General features: G+C 41.5%; 2 protein-coding genes across 6 annotated transcripts; one reads left to right on the top strand and one right to left on the bottom strand.

Annotated features, from left to right (window-relative positions):
- Nucleotides 1-25,328, top strand: LOC308109196 (transforming acidic coiled-coil-containing protein 1-like). 2 transcript variants are annotated; one of them, XM_080462621.1, is made up of 13 exons: nucleotides 1-212; nucleotides 14,872-14,981; nucleotides 17,203-18,625; nucleotides 19,470-19,533; nucleotides 19,899-20,088; nucleotides 20,614-20,678; nucleotides 21,006-21,137; nucleotides 21,228-21,304; nucleotides 21,408-21,451; nucleotides 22,104-22,267; nucleotides 22,356-22,462; nucleotides 22,597-22,717; nucleotides 23,779-25,328. In XM_080462621.1, exons 1-13 carry the CDS (start codon nucleotides 142-144, stop codon nucleotides 23,842-23,844), a joined length of 2,634 nt encoding a protein of 877 aa, XP_080318747.1. In that variant the 5' UTR covers nucleotides 1-141; the 3' UTR covers nucleotides 23,845-25,328. The 2 variants fall into 2 exon arrangements, with proteins under 2 accessions (XP_080318747.1, XP_080318746.1); XM_080462620.1 differs by lacking the exon at nucleotides 1-212 and adding an exon at nucleotides 12,672-13,363.
- On the bottom strand, nucleotides 680-8,173 carry aggf1 (angiogenic factor with G patch and FHA domains 1). Of its 4 annotated transcripts, none has more exons than XM_080462624.1 (15): nucleotides 8,079-8,173; nucleotides 7,699-7,992; nucleotides 6,447-6,546; nucleotides 6,126-6,352; nucleotides 5,826-5,957; nucleotides 5,504-5,704; nucleotides 5,249-5,318; nucleotides 3,819-3,918; nucleotides 2,632-2,683; nucleotides 2,463-2,564; nucleotides 2,212-2,377; nucleotides 1,918-1,997; nucleotides 1,708-1,835; nucleotides 1,529-1,628; nucleotides 680-1,442 (listed from the first exon to the last, which is right to left on the bottom strand). In XM_080462624.1, the coding sequence occupies exons 2-15, from the start codon at nucleotides 7,882-7,884 to the stop codon at nucleotides 1,194-1,196; spliced, it is 1,893 nt and encodes a 630-aa protein (XP_080318750.1). In that variant the 5' UTR covers nucleotides 7,885-7,992; nucleotides 8,079-8,173; the 3' UTR covers nucleotides 680-1,193. The 4 variants fall into 4 exon arrangements, with proteins under 4 accessions (XP_080318750.1, XP_080318748.1, XP_080318751.1 ...); XM_080462622.1 differs by lacking the exon at nucleotides 5,249-5,318 and adding an exon at nucleotides 4,101-4,548 and having other exon boundaries at nucleotides 8,079-8,168; XM_080462625.1 differs by having other exon boundaries at nucleotides 7,699-8,168.
- Nucleotides 25,329-25,997: the final 669 nt, after the last annotated feature.

Here is a 25,997-nt window from a genome sequence, read left to right as displayed (position 1 = left end):
GAGCATAAGGAGGGGAGGGCCTACCTGTCAGGAGAGAGGAAATCTGATAGCAGAGCGCCACTGTTACCTCATCAACTCTGCAGGGCAATGCTCGCTCTCTAGGGAAATACACACCGGTCGTGGGGTATTCTTCGGTGGAACATGGGTGGTAACTTAAGTCAGAAGAAAGACAGCAAGCGAGGCAGCCACAGGAGTCACACCGACAGCGTCATGTGAGTCCGATCATTCACCTGTTTTATTGCCGCTGCGCATGAACCTGAAGCTTGTATCTCCTTCCGCTACCATACTAATGAATGAAAGTTGTTTTTTTTGTGTGTCCCGCGGTGCTTGTTATTTAACTGTCGGAACATTTGCACACTGCTTTTTCATGTAGGCAACAACGCTGACCTTCTCGCCAGACGTTCATTGGTTTTGCATTCGGTGTGAGATTGGCCTCTGTTCCTGTGTACACTTGCACACACACGCAAATATTCACACACCCTCCCAAAGGAACCTAAAGATAAAGCGGCGTACAGATGGACGGTGAAACATGTTTCCTCACTGGACTCACGGGTTTGTGGTTGTAATCGCTGCGATTTGTAGAAACATCAATTACAACGAAACGCAAAACATGACAGTGTGTGATAGAGATTCAATTAAAGAGAAACAATATTTTGATTTGAACTTTTTTTTTATTTTTCCCTTTAAAAATACAAATAACCAAGGAGGGGATCATGATACTTGTGAGTGGTTAAATAAGATCAGTTTCGTAGTCATCGGAACAGATCCTAAATTGTGATCTCATAGTGAGAAATATGTCGTCGCTGTGTGAATATTTGCTGGAGGCGACTCATGTCCTCTCGGTAGTGGAGATGAGTCCTCTGTGGGTTGGACTGCTGACAGATTCACTGTGCAGCAGCTCCTCCCCTCTGAGTCCACTTCAGTCTGACACGCTGTAGTAAAGACAACTCACAGAACCAACTCGGGAACTGTCGTTCATACATAACACTCAATGGCAAGTCGAGAGCGTCTTGCACCAGTGGAAACATCCCGGTGGCAAAATCATTTTGGTCTCATTTCTGTGTGAGTGAAACGGGTCCCGTTCAGCTGACTGGATGCTTCAGTTTCCAAGTAGAGGATAAATGACACATTTTACGTTTCCTCCGCTTGTTTCGTAGACCTAAACCTCCAGCATATGTGCGTGGCGCGGACTCTTAATTTTGTCCGCCGGGTTCATCGTTTGTTTGCGTGGCGTCGGTCTCCTCTGACTTGACCCAGGCTTTGGGGGATTTTTTCTTCTCCGTCTTTGGCGACAGCAAGTCAGATTGGCACGAGCCTGCGAACCTCTCGCGTGCTTTCTCCCAGTTCTTCTGGGACTTGGACTTGGTTAAAGAGACGTCGTCCACAGACATGGCGCTTCCAGCTCCCAAGCCCGCCTGAGACTTCCTGATTTTCAGTTGAATCTGTTGAAGAGAATAAAAGTGAAGTGGTGGAATGTTTTGGCTGCTTCTAGATGAAATCCACCAACTCCATCAGCAGGCCTTCTTACCGGGTCCTTCATTCCTTTTCCCTCTTTGCCCAGTCCCTCGCCTTTTTTCCAGCCCATCTTTTCCAACATCTTACGGCCTTTGTTGACTTGGCTGATCTCCCTTTAAGACACAGACGCAATACTGGATCAACACTTAAATCTACTTGAGTTACAGCTGTGGCGAACATCGGCGTGCTTACTCGTGGACAGAAGCGGGTGCATCATCTCGTTGAAAGACGCCCTCACTGCCCACCGTCTGTCGCCGGGACTCTGCCCTGTCCTTGTATTTGGAGTTCTTCAGGGTTTTGGCCTCCTCGTACTCACTGCTCTGCACACAGAAACCACAGATACGTGTATGTAAGTGAGGTTACAGACTGGAGCGACAAGGTTCATACAGTCGTGACACTCACTTGTAGGCCATATTTGGCTTTCATGTGCTTGAGCTCTTTCTGTCTCAGTAATTCTTTATCCTCTTTAGTAGGAGCAGGACCTTCAGGAACAAGAGAGATCCCTTTAGCTCGTACTGATATTGATTTCACGTCATTAGGTATGTTTATGAACATGCTCATTGGGACCTTGATGAAAAGATTGAATTTAAAGAATATTGGGATGATTCAAACTCTTTCTAATAGATTTACACAAACAACAGTTCTGTATGCATATGGGAAAAAGGATCATTGTCTTCAGTGGACTTTTCTTCTCACCCGTGTTCTCATCTCTGCGGTGCTTGCTGAGGTGAGCCATCACCTGACCCGGCTCACAGCCGTCACAGGTATCAGTCCCCGAGTGGATGTGGAAGGACAACACAGTTTCCCCCATCTTCACCTCATCTCCATGCATCAGAGCATGTGGCTCACATTTGGTTTTGGGCTGCGTTGAAACAGGTTGTTTGACAGGTTTACTGGTACTCTCAGATTGTTCTGCCTAATTTATCAAGCTGGGGCGACGTTTTCACCTGGAAAATGCGGTTCCCATTGATGACCGTTCCGTTCTGGCTGCCCTGGTCCACCAGCATGTAGGCTTGCTGCTCCTGGTCAAAGTACACCTCTGCATGAAACTGGAAAAGACAAGATTTGTTTACATGGAGCCGATTGACACCGATTGTATTGTGTGGAGAGTGGTACCTTGCTGACTCCCATCTCCGGTATTCTGATTGCATGGTCCATGTCTTTCTCTCTACAAACAGAAGGACAGCATGTTTTCTCAGGGAGTTCACCGAGCTGTGATATGACGAACAGAGAGATTGTCGTCTCGTGATGAGACAAACGCTTGCATAACCGTTTGAGCACGTATCTATTCTTGTGGAAATTCCTTAAATAGCCCTGACACATTGAGACACAGACGGAACTAAACCTCTGAAGGTGTGTTTGTAGTATCTGGTCCAGAGATGTTAGCAGCAGATTGTTGCTCAGAGCTTTAGGTTCAGACTAACCACTGTACGGAGATCCTCTGACCCAATCGCCAAGCCACAACTTCCCTTGATTCTAATACTTCAACTTTGAGGGCAAAACGTTTATCTGTTGCCAAATAAATCCCGCCTGCTGACAGGAAACATGATTTTGAAGCTGATTTTGCACCAACTATTTCTTAGTATAAACAAAATGATTACCTGCTTCTGAGTCACACAAAGACCATGACGGTGTAGTCACAAACAAAACTGTCACCGAGCTGAATGGAGGATTCATTGGAATGGTCAAAACACCGAATTAAACCAATAACAGGCTGTTCATAACAACATGTCGCACTCATGCAGCCATAATGAAAACTAAACTGTAACCGAGTGTTTACATTCTCCTAGCTTCATCAGTATATTATTTCAATTTAGTGGATAAATGCATGACGAGCTGAGTGCGGCATTAACAGGTGGAGCTTCAACATGCTACAATTCAATTTCTGCAGACATCATCATCCGTCTCTTTCTTTGGTTCTACCCTTTAAACAAAAACTTTTATTCTGTCCTAAGAAAGTATGGGTTGTGACCGTTGCATTGTTTATTAGTTTTATCAAAGGAGAATTATTAGGAACCAGAACCCACAACTTATTTCTCTTTGGCAGGAAACAACCACCTTACACCATCTTGTGTTAGTAAGTGGTACTGCATGACAGTGCTGTTGATTTGTCTCTAACTTGAGCATTTCTCTCTGCAGCATGACACACAGATCTATCTCGGTTTTGTAATTTAGATTTTTACATTGCAAAACTAAAACATTGTGGTTTAGTACTGTAGTAAAAATAAAAACATTTTACAGTCCAGACTGACTGGTATGGAAGACCCAGACGTGATGCAGGGACGGGAGAATAGAGCACAAACCTGCCAATGGTGGCTGAAGAGTCGGCGGTGATGATGAACAAAGTGCCCACCTGCAGCACGGGAGACCTGACGACTGTCACACGGACACAGGGAGGCCAAACTGCAAGAGAGAAACAAATAAATAAATAAAGCTGCATTGTTTCCACACTGGCCTCAACAAGTGACAAAGAGCAGACGACAACTTAAAGAGAGTAAAACACACTCAACAGATTCCAACACAAATTATTTCTGAGGACGTGAGCCCTCCATGTGTGTGGAACTCGGCCTGTTCTTCTCGCTCACCTTCTTGACTCTGTACTTCCATTTCTGGTTCTGGAGCTTCTCCCGAGGCAGAGCTTGACGATGGTGAAAGCGAGGGCGAAGACTCCGACTCGTCTTTCTCAGACTCTGTGAGCTCGCCCTCCTCTGGTTCACTGTTCACCTCAGACTCCTCACTTTGAGACAGCTGCTTCTTCTTCTTCTTCTTCTTACGCTTTTCAGACTTGGACTTCTTCTCTTTTTTTCGTGATTTCCTTGCTTCCCTGTGGTGTGAGCCGTTCTTCTGCCTCTTCCTCCTCGGTGAAGACTTGTCTCTTTCCTCGCGACGCTTGGTGGCGTCTCTTCTGCGCGGAGCCGCGTCCGGACTGCAAGATCTCTGCTTCAGCCGTTTCGATTCCGCGTTTCGCTTGGCTGTTGGTCGCTCAACCCAGTCGTCCTCTTCCTCCATCTTCACGTCATTATATCTCACCTCCTGCCAGACAGCCAGCAGAGAGATTACCATCTCCTGTGACGGCAGGCCAGCTGACTCTGTACTGTAAATCCTACGTATTTGGGTCCAGCATTCACTACGTGGTCTCGGCCTTCAAAGTCATCTCACTATTGGACTCCAATCCGAAGATTCCTTGACAGCCCAAATTCTATTTTGTGTCTAAATGTTTAACACAGCTGTGATATAAACCCTGGGACCTTTTGTTTGTGACGCCTCACAGACAAAGCATTTTCAAAGAAAAGGTAAAGAGATATTCAAGTACACAAACGGCTTCATGAATTCTCATTAAAGTGATAAAACAATCACTTCAATACTCGTGTGAGAAAAAATAATCACAACTAACACACACAACAGGTTTTAATGCTGTTTGTAAATGTTTCCATAAATATGAGGATACATAGCGATAATTTTCACTCCGACTTTGTGGTTCAATAGTAGCGAAGAAACTGGTTTCTTTATTCTGCTCTTTAACAATGTAAATGTGTAAAGGTCAAAGGCTGACTTAAAACAATTTAATCAAAGGTGAATACGTTCAGGCTGTCGTCATTATAAAACTATTACTAGTCAGTACCACGATAACCATTCTTGCCTTATTGCCCAGCCCGACATCATCAGGGTGTTCCTCAAAATAAAACATCAGTGTGTTTTTGTTGATAATTTGTATATTAAATTCAATATATACCTCTGTAGGAAGAACTTTTCCCGTGAAAGGAAATCTTCATTTTTGCCAAAGAGTTAGTCATCTCTTGCACCTAAGTCAGAAGAATATTGTTTTAGACGCTTCACCAGTTTTTACCTACTGTACTAAAAATGATTTGAAGACCGAGACCCAACATCAATGTGGTTTTAGAGGAAAGCTACAGTCAAAGTCAGCCGTCAGCCATCATAATTACAATTAACAGACTATGGCTCCATAGGTTATCTGGCTGGTACGTACCGTGTCGTCTGGGTGCGATGTTTTCTTCACTCCTTTCTTGAATTTTTTGACTTTCTTTTCAGCGGCACTGTTTTCTTGGCAAGACAGCGCTCCCGTCTGTGCAGCAGTGACCTCGATCTTAGAGTGAAACTGGTATCGACCGCTCTCTGCATCGCAGTAGTAGTATATACCCGTGTTGGCATCATAGTACAATTGACTGGCCTGAGGAAGACAGAACATGTATGAAGTCAAAAAGTATTAAATGGGCAGCTGAAGATTTGAATTCCCTCTAAAATGAACTATGCTACCAGCAACCTCATTTTATTGAGAAAGGTTGACAAACCGAGTCATAGTAGAAGCCAGTGCTGTGGTCGTAGTACATCCCAGTAGTCTCGTCAAACACAAAGCCTGTCTGTGTCATCGCCTCCTCAGCAGTGGCCCTCAGCATGTCGGCAATGGACCCGGCGTCGCCCTCCTGAAACACAGCGTGTTGCACAGCAGCGTGATCACAAAATTTTTTTAAAAGGTATGAACTCCATTCATACATCATCATCTTGATGTGGCAGTACTGATAATATGACAGTGACCTACTTAAGTTAAAAAAATGAATTAACAAAAACTATTTTTTCTTAATAAAACCCACCTCAGTGGCGACTGCCACACTGCCGTCTGGTTGAGATGAAACATCTGGAGCTGCTACTTCATTCGGAGCTGCTACTTCAGTCGGAGCTGCTACTTCATCTGGTGTTTGAATCTCAGCTGTCTCACTGCTAGTAGCCGCGTCCACTGCTTCTTCTGTTCCAACGCATTCCTGAGTGTTTTCAGCCTCACTGGTCTGACTGTAGCCTCCATAATAGTAATTGTAATAATCTGGAAAAAACATTAAAAAAAGTTCAACATAATCGGAAGATTTTAATAGATAGATAGAGAGATAGATAGATAGATAGATATTAAGATTACTTACCAGTTTCTGACCATACATATTCTTCTGTCTGAGTTTCACTATTGACTCTGTCTTTATCCTTCTTCTTCCGTTCGTGAATCTCTGCACTCAGCTGGTCAACCTGCAAAAAAAAACCAAAAAACAACAAAAAACAAGCATGAATGGTCTTATCTTAAATTTGGAAACACTCTAAAGCATTTGTATTGTTTTACAGATTCACGGTGCTTTAGAGTTTGGTGCAATTTAACCACCGAATCTTGGAAATATAGTGAAAAGTAAAAAGTGACACACTAGTGAAAAAAGCAGTTTAAATAAAATACAACTGATAGAACCAAAGAATTCAAGCAGCAGTATTCGTTTCATGCTGGCTAAAACAATTTTGCCAAACAAAAGATTATTGCAACTGTTTGTTTAAATAAATATGTAAAGCTTAATCCTCCAATTCTAAAGGAGTTGTGAGAACCACTTCAATCCGACTGAGTAATTATTGTGAAAGCAAAGAACTGAAATGATACAGGCACTTGATGAGGTAGTAGAAAAAGTAAACAATCATTCTGTGTTTCATTTGTACCTCTTTTACAGCAAATGTGACAAATAAATTCCATACTCCTAATCTTTCCTTTTACAAAGACAGCTTATGAATAAATGTTGTACGTAGAGAAAGTAGATAGGCTACAGTCTATGCAGACGTCAAATCTGATAACAAGCAACAATCATTTGGTAAAGCAACACTTTCTTCAGTTAAATTATTCTTTATAAGGTTCAGTGGTCCAGGAACCCTTCGGCTGTCACCAGAGACCAAAGAGGCTCTAATCTGGCCCGCCAAGCACGTTGTCAAAAATTCAAAGAAAATGTTGATTTTATTTTATATTTTTCAAACACATTTCTTAAGAGTAGCAGACATGGTAAAGCACTGAGACCTGAGCTGAGATATCAGTGATGCTGCCATGAGTGTCAAATCCATGCTGTCAGAAACACATAATGCAACACCTTGAGAAGTTGCGTTTTTGTTGTTGTTTGTTTTGGGGTTGTTGTTTGTTTGTTTTTTTTGGGGGGGGGGCAATCTCACTGCATTTTGCACCACAAAGTATCATTAAACGTGGCTTTATGATGCGATTGTAGTAATTCTTGATCGTAAATGCTTGGTTTTTTGAAATTATAGTTATTTTCATTCATGCACCACGACAAAGAAGGGACCTGCCATTACTTGGTTCACACTAAAGCAGTGAACACAGGGTGCAGGAGGTAGTCATTCCTGCTGCAGGACTCTCACCTGCTTCCTCAGGTCTTCATTGTAGCTCTCGGTGCTCCGCTGCAGCCGCTCGGACTGGCTCAGTTGCTTCTGGAGCTTGCACAGCTCGGCTCTGCACTCCTTCAGCTCCTGCTTCAGAGACTCCGCTTTGAGCCGGAGCTCTGTCACCTCAGACTCGGAGTCCACTTCTCCGTCCTCGGTCTCCATTAAACAAACTTATATGACTTGATTTAACGCCGCAGCCTCGTCTCACCGATTCATCCGTTTTCGTCGTCGAGGAAGCGATTTTTCAACCAGCACGGCACATGACCCGACCTGAAAGTCGAAAATAGACATCTTGTGAGCACTCTGCGTGTCGGCCTCAGTCGAGTACATGTTTTTCATGATAATGTGACAGTTACAGTTGTATTTGTGGAAATATTTACTGTCCCTGATCACGACCGCCATTTACTAACAGATAACTACGTCACGGGTTTGTTCTTCTTCTCTTCGAGGTGGAAGTACGTCTCCTTCCCTTGTCGAAACTTTGCCGCCCCCTACCGGCAACCTGTGACTGTACACAGCCCATGCTTGTGACGTTGACGCCGTTGATGCTTTATTATGGGGTGTCCTTTTTTAGCACTTTTCTCTTCAAGTTTCATATTACGAAAGGATTGTTCACACAAAGAAACATTCCTACCACATTATGAAAAACAACAATCAACAAAAACTGATTTATAGTTTCCATTTTCCATACAACACAAGTGCAATACACAAGTCAGAAAGAAACATTGTGTCTTTTACAAGTTACTCAAGATATGGTACTATTTGGAGGTACTACACAAATCGCAGATGTGAGTCAAAGGGACAGTATTATAAAATTATAAACGTACCTGAACCTATTTTCCTAGTGGTTTGCAATTCTGAGTTGCTATATGTCATGATTCGTTGAAGTCGTGTTAATGCAAATAGGTTTAACATCTTTGCTTTAGATTTATATATCAATTCATATATTGTATTTTACATTTGTTTTTGTTATATATGTTTGGTTGGTCTGCCTGCTTTACTTGAAAACATTTTTGTAAGAATGCTGTCAGCTCATGTTGATCAGTATTTAGTCTTCCTGAATGTCCTGTAGCTTTTTGAATGATCATTTGTAGGCGAGCTGAAAGCATTAGTTAAAGCATCAGTAATCAGTCGTGATTGCCAAACATAAGTTAAATTGGCTACAAGTTTGAGCACTTCTTTGATCAACTTCCTTTGCTTGAACTGTCTTCACATGACACTGCTATCTGCAATGCTGGGAATGCCATTACATCTGTATTTATACAGAAACAAGTTTGGGGTTCATTGTGTTGTTCGAGTACACTTCAAAATATGGATAATTGGGGGATCAAATCTGAAGCTATCCGATTGAGAGACAACTCGCCATAGCCACTCCATTTCTTCTGAAATGAAAAGTGACTCACTCCACTACAAAATGCTATAGATTACGCCATGCCAGTCTTCTGTAGATCGGGCTTTTGATTATTATATTTTTGACCACATACTTTAGATTAAAAAAAATCAGATATATTTCCACATTCATCAAATAAAAATAATATCTGCTCATTTTTATGTTTCTGAAACAGTTTTAAGAATCTTTTTGTGTTATTATACTCTGTGACCACTAGATGTCATTGGTGCACAGTAATTCTGTTTGTTGACAGCTCAAAGCAGCACATCAGTGGAACAATGTGGCTTTTATAAACATTTAGTAACTTATGAAGGTAGTGAAACTCACCTCTGGCTTGATGTGGTCATACCCTGTAGTTTGTAAATTTATAACTTTTCCACTCTGTTCAGTTTGAACCACTTTCAACTTCTTCTTTACTGCTTGAGAACACGTTCATTTCCCTCATGAAGTAAAAACTTCAGCGAGCCAACAAAGGAGAATTGTCAGCAGCCATATTCCACCGTATCTTTTCTCTCCCTCTTCTGTTTTTGTAATAAACTCACAACTACCCTTTGGGGTCAGATTGTAACTCACTCCCCCGACTGGTTTCTCCCCTTCTGCTCAATCTTCCCCATTCTTTTTATCTTCAACATATTTCCTGGAATATCTGATGTATTCAGTTACTATGTTGGGACTTGCAGAGACCAAGTCAACTCTGTGTGTTTACATTTATTTTCGTCTCTGCAGGAAGGACTGTTACATAATCACATGGCTCCACTATTGTTCACTTCTCTATTTTTGGTGAGAGAGTATTTTTAAAGTATTGTACTGATGACACACTGCAAACACAATTTGCAAACTGCATTCTTTCACCCAATTGTTATTGCACGTTAGGCCGGACTGAAACTTACTTATGTCATTAGTCACATTTGGAGGCCTACACGTAGAGTCTGATTCAGTGTGTCTGCTTAGGAAACAGTAAACAGTAAAGCGGTGAAGGAAAAACTTGTTTTTCTGTTTAGTTTTGAGTGACTTTCTGTTGAGGTCCTCCCACTGTATTTGAAATCGGAGCCCTTTTGAGTTATGTTTTCATTTAAGTTCGCGCGTCAGACTGCTTGGCAGGAGCTCTGGGGTCTGTGGTGGTAGCGGCGGCAGGGCAGCGTTTAAGAAAGGAGTAGTTTTATCTGGAGACAGATGCAGCTGCCTTGCGCTGCCTGCTGATGTTTATTGATGCCATTTTTAGGCAAGACAAGCAGCAATCCACAAACTGTGAGTCCAACTTAGACTGCTGTGACAAAGTAAAGGGGGTATTGTGCAATGTTTTGAGGCCTGCTTGTGGGAAAAAAAACATGCTGCAAGAAAATTTGTGTTGTTTTTTTTCTTCTACAGGGAAAGAATGGCCAGTGTTGGTGGCCACCATACATCACCAATTGTTGCATCCTTTATTCACTATTCAAACATAGAATGTAATGCCACCCACTCAAGACAAGACTTTCGGTCATCATAACGATCCAGCTGTATTCCTTTATCTTTAGGATTTCTGTGTGCTTAAGTTGATATAATATGACGGAATCTCTATTATCTCTCATATAAAGTCTGAGCTGCCGAGGGGCTTTACTACAAGTCAATAACAGAAAATCAAATCTGTCTAACATTATGCTTTCGCAAGAGACAGACTTTCACGACCAGACCACTGTGCTACAAAGTCGCTCTCTCAGCTCCTTTACCAGACAGTGAAAAGTTCCATCCTCACTCCAGCCCATGGAGTCCACCACATCTTGTGAATAAGCGTGCGGAGAACAAACTCCACCCTTTCTGGTCGAATGGAAAACTCTGAGTCTCGCTGTGGCACATGTGTCTCTCCTGCTCGATGGGAATTTGGGAGGAGTTTTGTTGCTTCTGCTGTAGAGCCAAGCCAACCCCTCAAGTGCTGCAGGAGCACACAAAACACACAGGATTCATTATCATGCTACATCACAAGGAAAACAAAAAGAGGTGGTGTTATTGTAACAGACAGTACAAAGAGTACAGGAAGAGAAAAATAAAGCCTCATTGAGTTTTGCAACGAACATGAGTCTCATTAGACAGCAGGGTTTTGTCAATAATCTATATGTTGTATATCACTATATACTCTTTAAGTTCTGCATTCAAAACCCACATATCAAGAAGGCGGTGACTACATTTAAAACTATACAAATTGTATGTTGACTAGTAAATGGTATATGAATAATTATTTAAATCAGTGATTTTCCAAGTGTGGGGCAGGCCTTCCTTGGGAGGGGCCAAATAGTTTCAGAGGGGCGGATCAACAGGTAGAACTAAAAACTCAGGTCGGGGGCCTTTTCATATCATGTTTTTTTTTTTTTCATATAATTTCTGAAAAGAAAAAATAATGAAAATAAATAAGGGGGGAAATCATTAAATCGTTTATCCAAAAGCATTTTTAGAAGTGAATGTATGATATGTATATAGATTAATTTAAAAAAAAAAAAAAGATTTAAATGAAGTGGAAAACCACCATTGTAACAGTTATGACAGTGGATGACCATATTGTCACTTTAGCAGATATTTCAAATTGGAACATCTAACTACATAACAATTGTTTTTTTTATTGCTTCAGGATCTCAAAAGCCTTTTAACAATTCTCATATTGTAATGTGAGCCTTTAGAAAGTGCCTTTATTCTTTCAATGCTTTGAAAATGTCTGATTAAATCACCCAGAACTGTCTTTAAAGTTGTGAATCTCACTGATTTGCTGTTTTTGATATTTTTGCATTTTGATTATGGTCGAGAAATATGTGGATTTTCAGATTTCTTTCAATTCATCTTTTGTCAACATAGGTCCTTATAAGCAGAAAGTCATAAATGCTATACAACATTTGCCTTCCAACATCAACTGTTGTAGTTTTTTTTCTTAAAAATAGGTTTGTGAGTCTTGTGAAAATACTGATTCACCTTCTTGAGTAAAGAAAAACATTTGAACTATGCACAGTGTAGAGGGGGAAAACACCCATTTGATGAACAATTCTGACTGTTTGTGTTGTTACAGTTGTTTTTAATACAGACATTTTTCGTTTTGTGAAACTTCTCTAGTTGAGGGTAGGATTAGTATTACACTTCAAAGCATCTTTACTATTGAGGCTGGAATTAAGCACGTATTTTAAGTGATGTCATACCCACTTTTCCCTGACAATATACAACATATGCTTGTGTATTTTGGTATGATGTCCTGATGGTATTGTTTTTCTCATGATGGAATAATGGCGACGTTGAAGTGGTCTGAACTGTTCCCTCAGACAAATTGAACCCAGCCAGGTAGCTCCCCCGGGGCCATCCCACAGAACTGGTTCCCCTGGTCATGCATACCTGCCTGCCACTGGATGGGAGAAAGAGTAGACTGTTGAACAGCCCGAGGGAGGGGGAGCCAATAGGGCTTAAAGATCCAGCCCTACATTCCTAACCTCACTCTGGACTATAAAATGTGGAGCCCCAACAGTTCAGCTCCTCCTCCACCTCCACCTCCTCCTCCTCCTCCTCCTCTCCCTTGTGTGTTTGTTTTTTGACTCCCTCCTCCTGCTTCAGAGTGGAAGAGCACTCGGACAGGGACGTACCACTCTTCAACCGCAGGGGAAGTCACTGAACTGACTAAAGAGAAGCTGTACTCGCACACAGCTTCGACGCTTCCTGCCTCCCCCTGCTTCCGTTTCCATCGGTGAACCGGCCCGAGGAGGAGAGGAGAGAGGTTGGAGGGGGTTCAGAGGAGGAGAGAGTGAGCACAGCATTTGAGAAACCAGCTGATCAGAGCTGAGGTATTCTGCTACTGAGGCAGAGGCAAAGGGAGCGTGACTGGAAAAACTGGAAAGCTCGGGGGGAGAAAAAAATCTCAACTTGTTGTGATTTTGATGGAGTGAGAGGAAAAGAAGAGTCTCCTTTTCATGGGGAGCTGGGGAGCTCAAGTGAAGGAAGGAGCTCTGTGGAGAGATGTGAGAGGTGTTGACAGGGTGGAAATCTGAGGAGATCACACACAAGAAAGGATCAAGAGAACCAACCCCAAGGCTGTCGGCAAGCTCACAGACGGTCGAAGGGAAACCCCGAGGAAGAAGAGCGGATGTCTTGGCTGTCACCTGTGTCATGGGCCAAATGGACATGGACGGCGGTGCGAGGGGGAGAGGGAGAGGAGGATGAAGAGGGGCAGGAGGCCAGCGATGAGAATGGGCTATTTGGAAGGAGAGAAGAAGAAGAGGAGGAGGAGGAGAGATCTGAAGACTGCAGGCAAGTGTTGAGCTGGAGCCCTGAGACCATTCATAGGGCAATTCCACATTGTGTGGATTAGGGGAGAGGGGAGTTTCTCCACATGTCAGGATGAGGGATCGCTAATCCACAAGAATAGATGAAATACGCAAAAAGGATGTGCAGAAAAACATATCTGTTTTCTTCATCTGTGTTGATATTTTTCTTTTGTGTCGGCAGCACTGACACATTTTTGGTGTGGCCGTGGTTTAGATAGTCACAGTGTCTGAACCGGTTGTTTTTCTGAGCCTTGCCAGCTCATTCTCATTTCTAAATAATCACTCCGTAGCAGCAGGTAGGTACTTTCACAAAAATGCACTCACGCTCAAGTCATCGATACATCATTCTCTTCTATATTGATGACTTTGTTACCACAATGAGCATTAGGTGCAGACGTAAAGATTCACGGATAATTCTGAACACTGTGTCAGCACCCTGGATAATTATGTCATTCAATGCCAAATCAATATTTATCGTCTCAACAGATCAGTTGGTTCTTAATCAGGCTCACAGTGGTATTGAGCTACACTGTGTTATGGCTTCCTGGTGGGATTAAATCAAACTTCATGCATCTGTAGCATGATGATTGACTAAAGATTGATAGTATACATTGTAAAGACTGTGAACGTATTGATCAGTTACACCTCGTGTGTTATAGGCTCACACGCGCTATAGAAAGATTCACACAACAGAACAGGAAGCAGTAAGCCTGACTACACATGCTTCCTCTTCCTCCATGTATCTCTCACCGTTTCTAGAACTTACTTTCTCTCCTCTATCAACTCAATTCGAATGTGGTCGAACCACAAAACAAAAACAGACAAAGTAAAGTACGCTGCCGACGGGTCAGGCAAAATAGGCTCCCCATGCAGATGAATGAATGTAATACACAACACGGAAAATACATATAAGATGTGTTTAGGATATACTGATGCTGTCAACCAAAAATAATTTTCAGGTACAAAGTTAATTTACTTCTGTTTGGTGTAAAGTAAACTCTTTTTTTCAGAGCAGTGTGGTGCTTGCGTCAACCTCTTGCTTTTATTCATCAGAAAGAATACCCTGGAAAAAACCTAAGATACTAATCTGATATACTGTGTTGCTATGTGACATTTATATATGGTGGCACTGTCAAAGGAGATACACATTTCAGTGATTTCTTTTTTTATTTTCCGTTTTGATTTCAAATGCTTACACATCTCTACGTGCAACTCCAAACCTTTTTTATTATGAAAATCACAAGCAGACAGCGTTTTCTTTTACTAATCACAGGCCAAAACTGTTGGGAAATACTGCCTCACACTAGAACGCCATGACTTACTGTGAGTTGTCGCACAATGAGGAGCAGATCAGTTATTCTGTTTTGTGTTTATGGTATTTAGGCCACGATCCTCTCCTCTCATACACACAAGTAGTTTGTTGCTCTTCCTGCCGAATGTTTGGAAACGTTTTATAAAGGCTCTTATCTTCACATGTCTCTTTCACTGCAGCTCTGAGTCAGACGGTAATTTCGACACTCCCGAAGCAGCGACTCCTGTCCACGCCCCTCCGATCATCCCGGGAGAGCTGGAGAACAACAACGTAGATGCAGACAAAGCAGGTGAGCTCACTGCTGTGTGACAGACAGACAGACAGACAGACAGACAGACAGACAGACAGACAGACAGACAGGGATGCAGCTGACACATGGTTGAGGATGTAAACATTGTAACACCTCTCTGAACAAATATGAAGACCTGCCTGTTTAAGTCCACAGCACATAGACTAGTATCTCACTCAGGTTTCCATGGAAACAAGAGTCATTTGATGCTCCACTGAATGTGAAGAAAGCACAAGTGTGTTTACCTTTATAGCCGTGAAACAATGAAAGAGTGTCTAAGATTGATTTGCAATCTTTACATGTTAAAATGGTTGTTGTTTTTTTTGAAAGCACAAGTCCTCTTGCGGTGCATTAATGTCTACGTGTGCACTAACATGTGACCTGTGTGCGTGGCAGATCAAGTTCACCATGCGTAAGTGGAGACATACTGTATGTTGTCTGACAGTTTGGGAAAATGTGCTGCGTTTTAGCTCTCAGGATGACTTTCACATACAAAGGGTTTTTCTTTATAATCATACAGATATGCCATTAAGGGCATAATAGAACATTTCATTACAGCCGGGGTTACCTGATACCTGAGGAGCAGGGAAACATGCTCTGCATGCCTGGCATGTGAGCCGGCATGCAGATGGATTACTGATTTTGTGTGGGTTTTGCTTGTGTTCACGGCTGAAACACGGCCGTTGTCATTCATAGTCATATGACTTAAAAGGAGGAGGTTCGTGCAGAGTGTGGGAATGGCCTTTGCTCTGGAATTCGACAGGTTCAACAAAAGCTTGGGTTGCCTCAGCTTTGTGCTGGTCACTGACAGAGGTCAGCATGAGGGGAGTGGCTGAACAAAGCACATCTAATTGCTCAACCCATCAAAGGCCTCAATTTTCAGGAGGATTTCAGATGTTTACACATCAACGTGAACCGCTTGCTGTTTTGGTAGGACTAAAACTGGCCTGTAAAACAGCCCCAACAACATTTCCTAAAAAGGCACGTTGCAAAGGAGCTGAGAGGGAGTTTACTTTTGTTTGAAATACAAACATCCTTTACTGCAGATGTTTGAAAAGTCAGCTGAAGTGACTCTAAATTATTTGCTTGCGAATCTAAAAGCAAAAACTTCAAAGCTGTTTTAGAGGGAATTTACCACGAGATCAATTTAGAGGCTGCGTGAGACTCGTCGCTTTGTAGCATTACAAATGCACGATTTTAATGAAATAATGGAGGAGGGTAATAATGTGTTTATCATCTGTGTTCGTACACATTTTGACTGTGGCCCTCTTTGTCCGTACTAAACCTTCAGTCTGTATATGATGCCAATTTGTAAATAACTTCTACTCCATAGAGCTGATCTTGTAGACAGAGGCTGTACTGTTTACAGAGGTCTTTTAGCAGAACATTTGTTCCACATGGGAGGGTCTGGAATTCACTTTCGGATGTGGATGTGGACATTTCTATCTGGACACGGTGAAGTGAAGGCGTCTGAAAATGACACACTAGTGACGTGGTGATGCGATTGGCTGTAGGTGGAGACACAGCAGGATGTGCTTGTCTCCTAGCAGCATAATATTACATGAGTACGGCGAGTATGACCGTGTTACTGAAATATGTCAAAATGTTCCCTGGAGCTAATAATTGCACAACGGCAGTCACCCATTTGCCTTCAGCACACGTCACAAAATAAATCACACCTTGCCTTCCTGCATGCATGTGCTCAAATCAACTACGATGTCTAAATGTCATGGCCCTCAATGAGATATCACCATGGCAACAGCTGCAACTGGAGTAGTCGGCTGGCTGCTAACTGGCTTTCAGCAGACCAATCAGATATTACCTACATCTGATGGTGGTTGCGATTGTAGAGATTATGGATGACAGCAGGAGTGTGTAACTTTAAATAGATATTTTGTGACGTTTTTTTAGTTGAGTTTAATAGTCTGCTACACCTTATGATCAAAAGACAAGGTTTTCATGTCAGAAGCTATGAGAGATATTGAACTTCCAAACTGAAAATAATATTAACGTCACATAAGCTGCAATTTATTTTTTCTATCATGCAAAAAAAGCACTGCAGACATTGTTATTTAAAAGATTGTCCGCTGTGCAACAACATCAAATCTGAGGTACAAAATATTTTATTTACAAATAATTCTGTCGCTGATCTAAAGAGCCACAGGTTGAAAACCCTTTAATTATGTTTTGTTTCTCTCTTCTTCTTTTCTTTAATCTTCAGATTTGGAGCAGGAGGAGAACCTGAGAGTGACGGCTCTTGTCGGGGATCGGGATATTTTACTCAGGTGCACCATGGGTCAGGATGAACCTGCAGTCGCGACAGATGGCACACTTGAAATAAATGCCCAGATGATTGAAGAAGAGCAAACAGAGCCCCTTCCAGATAATGTGGGCTTGGTGGCTGCTCCAGACTCATCTTCACTAACGCAAGAGGCTAAAGTAGCTCTCTCTTCTGACTCAACTCAAGAACCAACCAGACCAGTGGCAGATCCTCTACCAGATGTGGCTCCTGTGCCAGACCCTGTTCCCACCCAAGAACCAGACTCAGTTCAGAACAATGAACCTGTTGCCTTCAAAGCTCTTGAACCTCAGGAGAAGAAAACCTTTGCTGAACCAGAAAAACACTGCAATGACTCCCCCAAAGAGGCAGAGCCAACTCAAAAGACCAAGAAGAGCAGATCCTCCTCTCCATCTCAGAAAATGACAGACTCGTTGAGTGAACCTTCTCAAACAAATGAGGAACAAGATCTTCCTGGTCCCAAAGGAGCATACAAATTTGACTTTGACCAGCTGGATGCCAGGTTTGATCCATTCACCAGCGGCGGATCCAAAATCCAGAACTCTCCCCCACCCTTCGTCACAAGTTCTCTCCCCAGACCAGAGCCACTCGGCAGCTCACTGCCAACTTGTGAGACCAGCTCAGCCGCACAAGCCGACTCTGAAGTAACAGAGTCGTCGTCAGAGGTGAAGCCTGTGAAGCTGGAGTTTGATCTGGACGAGGGAGCGGTCAGCAAGCCTCCCCCAAGGAAGTTAGGAGGCAAAAAGACAATCAGCAAAGTCACTGGAAGGAAACAGAAGCCCAAAGGATCAGAGGTCTCCTGTAAACCTGCACCAGAACCCATCACAGCACAGGAAACAGATTCTCAACAAGAACCAGCTCTTCGGTCTACATCAGAACAAGTCCAAGAACCTGCTGCAGAATCTGAAGCCACGTTGCCAGTTTCAGACTCGTCCGCACCTCTGAACTTGGACGATGTTCCAATTCCCAAGACAGGAATATCTAACTTTGATCCCAGTCAGTGGGACGACCCAAATTTTAATCCGTTTGGTACCAACAATAAGATGAGCAGCTCTCCGAAGCTCCCCAAGAGCTCGTACAATTTTGACCCGGACAATTTTGATGATTCCGGCGACCCTTTTAAACCTTCAAAATCCCTGAACACAGATGAATCATCCAGCAGCCCTCAACCAGAGAAAACCTTGAAAGCCGAAGACAAACCGAAACCAGAGAAAACCTTGAAAGCCGAAGACAAACCGAAACCAGAGAAAACCTTGAAAGATGAAGGCAAACCGACAGCAAAGCAGCCCTCTGTGGAGAAGAAAGTGAGGCAGACTCCCAAGAAAAGCAAAGAGAAGACGACCACGTAAGTCTACTGCAAATAACAGTTTTATTGCTTCAGATACATTATCACCCAAAAAAAAAAAAAGTCTGATTCCAATTGCTATATTCTAAATTCTCTCATTCTGAGGTGAAGGTATTTTCCGCTGAGTTTGTTACTCCTCAGGTTGACTGTCTACAAACGTAAACCTGCGGGTACTGACCGAATGAGACTTTGAACGCACACAAAGCACTTAACACTGCATACTGATCATTAGTCCAATACCCAAAAAGGCTATTTATAGGCTGCTAAAGGGCTTATAGCTGCTCTGATGGACTTATCTTTTGAGTATCTAACATGCTGAGCTGAACACTTTCAGTCACTCACTCGCTTTTCTTTGTCTCCTGTCTGTGTTCTATGTTCTACTATCAAAATCTCCTCAATCACTATACACACTACATCCTGTCTGTTATGCAATCCCCAATCCTCTGCTTTCCTCCACTACTATCGGCCTCAGGAAATCTGATCAAGCCAAGTTTCTCTGTTTTCTGTTGTAAGTAATCTCACTATCAATGCTCTCTTTCTTTTGTGCATGCTCGCTCCACATTTAGCTTTCACTGTGGCATGTGCCGTGTCGGAATTGAGCTCTCAAGCAGTATGTGGGGAGTCTTCCTCCTTTTGACTGCACCTAAGAATGAAACAATTTGTTCCATCTTATCATTTCCCTGGAGGCTCTATGTCGTTGCACTGTGTATCTATGCTGCAAGGCGCAGCAAGGCTTGCAGTTTGGTGGTTGTGACATACGGGTATAAAATATATGTGAGGTTTACTACTACTTCATTTTCTACCTTCTAACTTTTGTCTTTGTTTTTCTGTGCTTGTTTTGTAGGAATTCCTGTAAAGTACAGAAATACGATGAGAGCCAGTGCTTGGTTCTGGACGTGTGTAATCAGGTAATTTGAGCGCGAGTGTGTGTGTGTGTGTGTGCGCGCGTGCGTGTGTGAATCTGTAGTTGTAGTCACCTTACTGCAGTGACATAGCAGTCATTATTCAGCAGTTGTCAAAGCTCTCGGCCTCACCTTCACCCACACACATTTTAAAGCTGGCGGGAGCATCAGCAGGCCCTGCAGCTCTGCACAACTGCTTTATGATCATAATCTGAGACTCTGCTGTAACATATTGTTTTCCGATCACATTTGAAAAGATATAGAGTACTTCAAATAGTTCACATGAATTGTTATTAATAAACATCTTTATATATCTTTTATGAACTAAATCCTACTGTGATCTTTGCCACACTTTTCTCCCTTCTGCCCAGGATGAGGAAGCGGAGGCGGTTGAGATCCCAGACATCACTCAGCGAGTTAATCACGCCACTGATGAGGAGAAGCTGGCCTCGACTTGCATGACGGGCCAGGCACCAGACAGCCAGGAGGCAACAGAAGAAACGGAATATGATAAAGCACCAGCAAAAAAACAGACAATCTGTGATATTTCAGCCATCGATGGTAAGTTTGAGCAGATACAGTCTTCAGAACAATTTCTTGATGCTTTAATTTCCTTTGCAATCAGCTTCGGTGGAAACACATGAGATCATGTTGTAGCTTGAGAGGTTTAAACCTGGCTAAATAAGAGCCAGCTTTATTGGGAGGATTAATTTGAACAGTGAGGGTGACGTAGTTTCACAATTTACTCAGCAGCTTCCATTGAGAGCAGAAGATTTTTTTTTTTTCAGACCTCTTGACGAAAAAATGGAGCATGCGTGCTCAGCACAAATCTGACCTGGAAAACTATGTTATAAATACAACACAGGGGAACAAATACACCCCACAGTTGAGCATCAGGGCTGGTCTCTGTCACCGGCGCATCTTTTCTTGGCAAACCAAAAAAAAAAAAAGAAAGAATTTAAAGAAAAGTGGACAAACTGTACTCATGTTTCTAATGCAAATTCTGTTTTAATTAGAGATTTTTTGAAATGTGATATCAGCAGTTCCTATTTGTTTTTGAATGACTTCTTCTTTTTCTCTCCAAAGATCCAGAGATCAAGACTGCTGGTGACCTGGAGGAGAAGGACACCCTCCCTCTGAAAGATGATATTGTAAGTGGACTCAGGGGCATGAATAAATGAGCTTGGCTGGGTTGTTTTGCATTTTCTTTCAGGTGGCTGGTCATGCACAACTCTTGCGACTTTATTCTTTTTCACACAGAAACAACATACGCATTTATTTTACAGTCGTATTTTAAATAGCTTTTGTCCACAATGTATTTAGCGAAGACAAACAGAGTTTGCACTTAAGTTTCAAGCAAATGTTTGATTATTAAAATCAACACGCGAGAGTTTTGTTGTCTCTGTGCATATTCATCATGTAACTGTCTGGAAAAGAGCAATGAATACAACAAAAAATATGGATTTTCTCTTCATCAGAGTGAGATATGCATGACTGAAACAACAAAAATGAGCAGCAGTGAGGTCCTCCACACAGCTGTCCTGACACAGGACGGAGTCCCACTGAGTGAGATGGACAAGGCTGAAGTGTTGACCCTGATCAGAGAAGAGGTATGTCCATTACAAAAAATTTTACTTATAGCATAGTTACCTAATCGGCTCTTAATTGCAAAAATGTTGCATGGCCTTCTTTCCAAACAGATCATCACAAAGGAGATTGAGGTCAATGAATGGAAGAGGAAATTTGAGGAGAGCAGAACAGAGGTTATGGAAATGAGGTATGAAGCTTTCTTTTGGACGTCTCTTGGAGTATCATGCTACTAATGAAGATTAATTCAATTAATAATGTCAAAAGACTTATTTCTATTCTCACCTCGACAGGAAAATTGTTGCTGAGTATGAGAAAACAGTTGCTCAGATGATTGGTAAGTTGCTGCCCTCTTGTGGTTGTTATTTAGAATTTATTTATTTATTTTTTGTTTTGTTTTGTAAGTTTTCCTTTTTACTGTCCTCAACGAAGCAGTTCTCAGATTAAAAAGGTTGATGGCCCCCATTTTTAACATATTATTGTTGTCTTTAGATTCTTTGATCCTCCTTGATGTTAATCGTCTTTCCAACGTCGCCCTTTAAAATCTATTCGAGTGTTTAATTGAGCTATTTCTGCATTATATATGACAACAGTTTCTAATAACTTTTTGGACAGCCAAAACTGACTTTCCATACTGAAGCGTTGGCAACGCTGCATTAGCATTTTCCAACTGGACAGCCTGACTGAAGCAAACAAAATGGAACATAACAGTTACTTTTACTTGAGAGTTACTTGAGAAGAAACTTGTAACTGTTGTAAATTACAGATTTAAGTGGCTTTCACAACACTGTGTCTCCCATAAGACCCATAACATGTCTCATCCAAGTCCAATACAGAAGAAATATATCCAATATTTAGTCATTTATTTCGCTAAAATATATTTGGAGGTCTTTGTACGCTGTGGGAATTCTTTAATTGTGTATGCTCCTCATAAATCGTATGCATTTTTACATTTGGCGATCATTACATTTTGATGTGTTCATCAACAGAGGATGAGCAGCAGCAGAAGACGCTGTCCTGCAGTAAGTCAGTCAGACAGCTGACCATGGAGAGGGATCAGGCCATTGCTGACCTCAACTCAGTGGAGCGTTCCTTTGCGGATCTCTTCAGGAGGTATGAGAACATGAAGGGAGTCCTGGAAGGCTTTAAGAAGGTCAGTGCGAGTCTCGTGAGATGATTTGTAGGCCATCCCCAAATATCAGCCAAATCGCTCGAAATGCTTCACCTTTCCGTCTTTCCAGAATGAGGAGGTCTTAAAGAAGTGTGCACAAGACTACCTGATGCGGATCAAGCAAGAGGAACAGCGGTATCAAACCCTCAAAGTCCATGCTGAGGAGAAGCTCGACAAGTAAGAGGATTTTTCTGTTGGTTATAATTCCAGGATTGTAGCATTAGACGGATGAAATCCATCATTTCCATTTCAAAGTTGGAGATAATCACTTGTCCTGACTCTCTCTTATGCTCCAACTTTTTCTCTGCCAGGGCTAATGAAGAGATTGCCCAGGTACGTGCCAAGGCAAACGGAGAGAGTGTCGCACTAAACGCCGGCCTAAGAAAGGAACAGATGAAGGTGGAGTCACTTGAAAGAGCTGTCCTTCAAAAGGTAAGACGACTGCAAACAGGATTAGAGTTGATCCACCCTGCGCCTCTGCACTGTGTGGAGGAAGGCTTTGCCTTAAAAATTGGTTTGTGGATTAACTTTGTAGCAAACATTTAGTCTGGAAAAGGCCCGATTCAGCATTAATGTCTTACAGCTCAATAAACTCTGGGATGTGAGGATTATAATGAAAAAAAAAAAAAATCACATTCAAGTTATTTGTGTTTTATTTTTCTTGCCAACTTTAAGATTAGGATTCCTCTGTTTTCTGAAATTAAGAATATTACCACAGAACATTTTGTGTGCTGTTACATTTCACCAAAAAGGAAATTTATCCTTTTTTTTTTTGTGATTTGGAATTTAATTATCCAGATTTTTTGTTTTTAAACGGATCTCAGTGCATTATATGAATTTCAAATAAACAGCCCACAGACCAGAATTGGCTTCCAAATTGTGAACACAGTAAAAAAAAAAAAAAAAAAAGCAGAGTCGTAGTCTTTTGGTCACTTACTGCCGTACACTTTCAGTAAGAGTCAATTTATAATGCAACATTGAGAGCGAGAACAGCAGATGGTAGCATTGCATGTCGCTAGAGATCAGCTGCAGAAAACGATAGCCAACAAGCTGAAACCATACCTTTACGAGGAACCTACTAAAACATATGCATGACAAAGACTACAGAAATCCTGTATTCTGGGAAGCGACTGACTTTGCCCACATTAGCCTGAAGATAGTTTATTTTCTTCTAAAATAATGAAGTAAATTTTATCTGAACATTTCGCAAATATCAGCCTACTTATTTTTCACGATTTCAATATGTAACCCCGGCACTAAAATTAGTTTGACACCTTTGAATAAACCCTTCAGCATGTTCAAATTTAACTTTATTGCATTGACGCACAATTACCAACTCACCGCTAGAGGGCAGTGTGTCTTTTATTAACAACAAACTCGAGTTGTAAAAGAAAATGCCTCTGTAAAACTACTTTGCACAACTTCTCTTTGTGTGTGTGTGTGTAGTTATATTTCTAACAGTGAATGTCTTGTTTTCTCTCCTCCTCTTACAGAATCAGGAGATTGAAGAGCTCACGAAGATCTGTGACGAGCTGATTGCCAAACTGGGAACAGAATGAAAAGCACATAAATTCAGACTCCCCAGTCCTTAATTACACCATAACACGTGTGCTCCCTGCAGCTTAAGACTTTTCTCAGAGAAACATGTGATGTGAGTCTTTTCCATCATCCGAGCTCGCATCATTTCAGCTTCCTCAGCAGAAAGTATCATTTAAAAAAAATATATATATATTTTAAAAAACGGAATGATTGCACTTGCTCTTTTGTTTCTTTTAGAAGGAAAATCTAAATAACAGAAACTATTTATCATGTTAATCAGGTCATCAATATTTGAATAAGAAGCACAATGGCTTACTAATATTTTTTTTTTGATTTACAGTAAATCATCATATTATTACTTTAAGATTCAACCTTTTTTTGGCCTTCCAACCTTCATTTGATGCATGTGCATTAAAATGCTCAAAGTAATTTTAGACTATCTATGGGAGTATACTGCTTATGTGCAGGAACTAAAAGGATATGATTTGAACATTTTGCAGATTTTATTTTTAATCATTGTGTGCATAAACTGAGCTTATTGTTTTACAGTTTACTGAATGACCCCTCATTTTCTGTCATTTGCGAAAGCATCCAAGGCCAGATTTGATTTTAGAGTTCATCTTCAGCAATGTGTTTTTTGCCAAGTTTGATGAAACATGCAATGTACCCCACGTCAATCTCAAAGGATTGTTGTGATACGTATTGGAAATGCAGTCATGTAACAGTTTTTGTACAACTTGAACAGTACTGGGAGATGATGCAAATATGCAGAACTACAAACACTAACCCTAATGCTGTTCAAGTGAACCATGTGCCATCCACCATTACTGAAAGAGTGCGGAAAAGTCACCAGTTGCCAAGTAAATATTTTTGAATGAGTTATCTGTCAGCCTAAATGTTGCTTGTGCCTTCATTTTGTCTGTTTTGTAACAACAAAAACTCAAACGTTTACTCCTATTCGGTATGCAGTCTTTTGCTGATCTGTTGCCAAAGTGGATTGTCTACAGTATATTTCTATATGATCAGAACATTCGACGAAAGTATAAAGGTCTTGCACTTTTTGAGTGTTACCTGCAATGATGGAGCAATAAGCACTGTGTTTCAGGCAGCGGGTGCTTGTCAAGTAATTATTTCTCCTCTGCTGGCATCAATATTTTCTGGAGGAAAACAAATGCTTTTGCTCTCAGATGTATATTAAAGGACTGGCTTTTATATAGAACCCTTCTTTCACTTCAGCACAATCAATTGCCAAATGCCACAGTAACATGAACTGGGTTTCGGTGTGACTCTGCGTCCTGTCGTGGTTGTGTTCGTGTTAAATGGAAGGTGCTTTATAATGTAAATCCATTGTTATAAAACATTATATGTATATTTTTTACTTTATGAAGAACATTTAAGATTTTGTTGCAAATATTTCTAAAGAATAAAAAAAACAATATACGTATACCCAGAGTGTATGTTGACTGCTATATTTTGTGCATTCCTAAATAAATGGACAAGGTTTAAAATCGTGCCTCTTTCCTTTTGGTCCCTTTAAACCATCCAGCTGCACAAATAACAAGCCAGAGTGTTATATTCAGTAGGAATTGACTTGAAGAGGGATGTTTGCTGTGCATTCAAAACATCAGATATAAATTAAATCTACTGATTTAGAAAAGTGAGGCTTGTTCAGTCCTGACATGATCCTATCCCCATTGATTCATCCATTTACAATAATCCTTGCGTCCACTTTGAGGTTGCAGGGCGTCTTTGTTTGAGCAAACACTGAGCAAAAAGCAAGAGTATACCTTCATGTTTTATCAGGGCAAACACTGAGACACACAATCACAAACCCCTCCATCCGTGGTCATGAAATAGACCTGTAAATTCAATCCGATCAAACATAGACACAGTCTGAATGACAAAATAGATAAGATAGAAACAATGCTTGTTGTCCTCCTCAGTTCAGTGCAGCAGGAGCAACAAAATCCTGTTGCACTCATTGAGTCATCATTTAACCTGGAGAGCTGGAGCCCAGGGAAAAACCCGTGCAGACCAGAAGACCACAAGTTATGATGCAAAATGTTCGGCCACTACATCATCACACAATCTAATCTTGACATTTTCAATTCTTGTATTGATTTTTTTTTTTTTTAATAAACTTTTTTTGTTGGTTTGTTTCACTCTCTGCCAA

The sequence above is a fragment of the Lipophrys pholis genome (assembly GCF_963383615.2).
Source record: "Lipophrys pholis genome assembly, chromosome: 4".
NCBI lineage: Eukaryota > Metazoa > Chordata > Actinopteri > Blenniiformes > Blenniidae > Lipophrys > Lipophrys pholis.
Note: the sequence above shows the minus strand (reverse complement) of the source record. Positions and strands in the feature narration are given on the sequence as shown.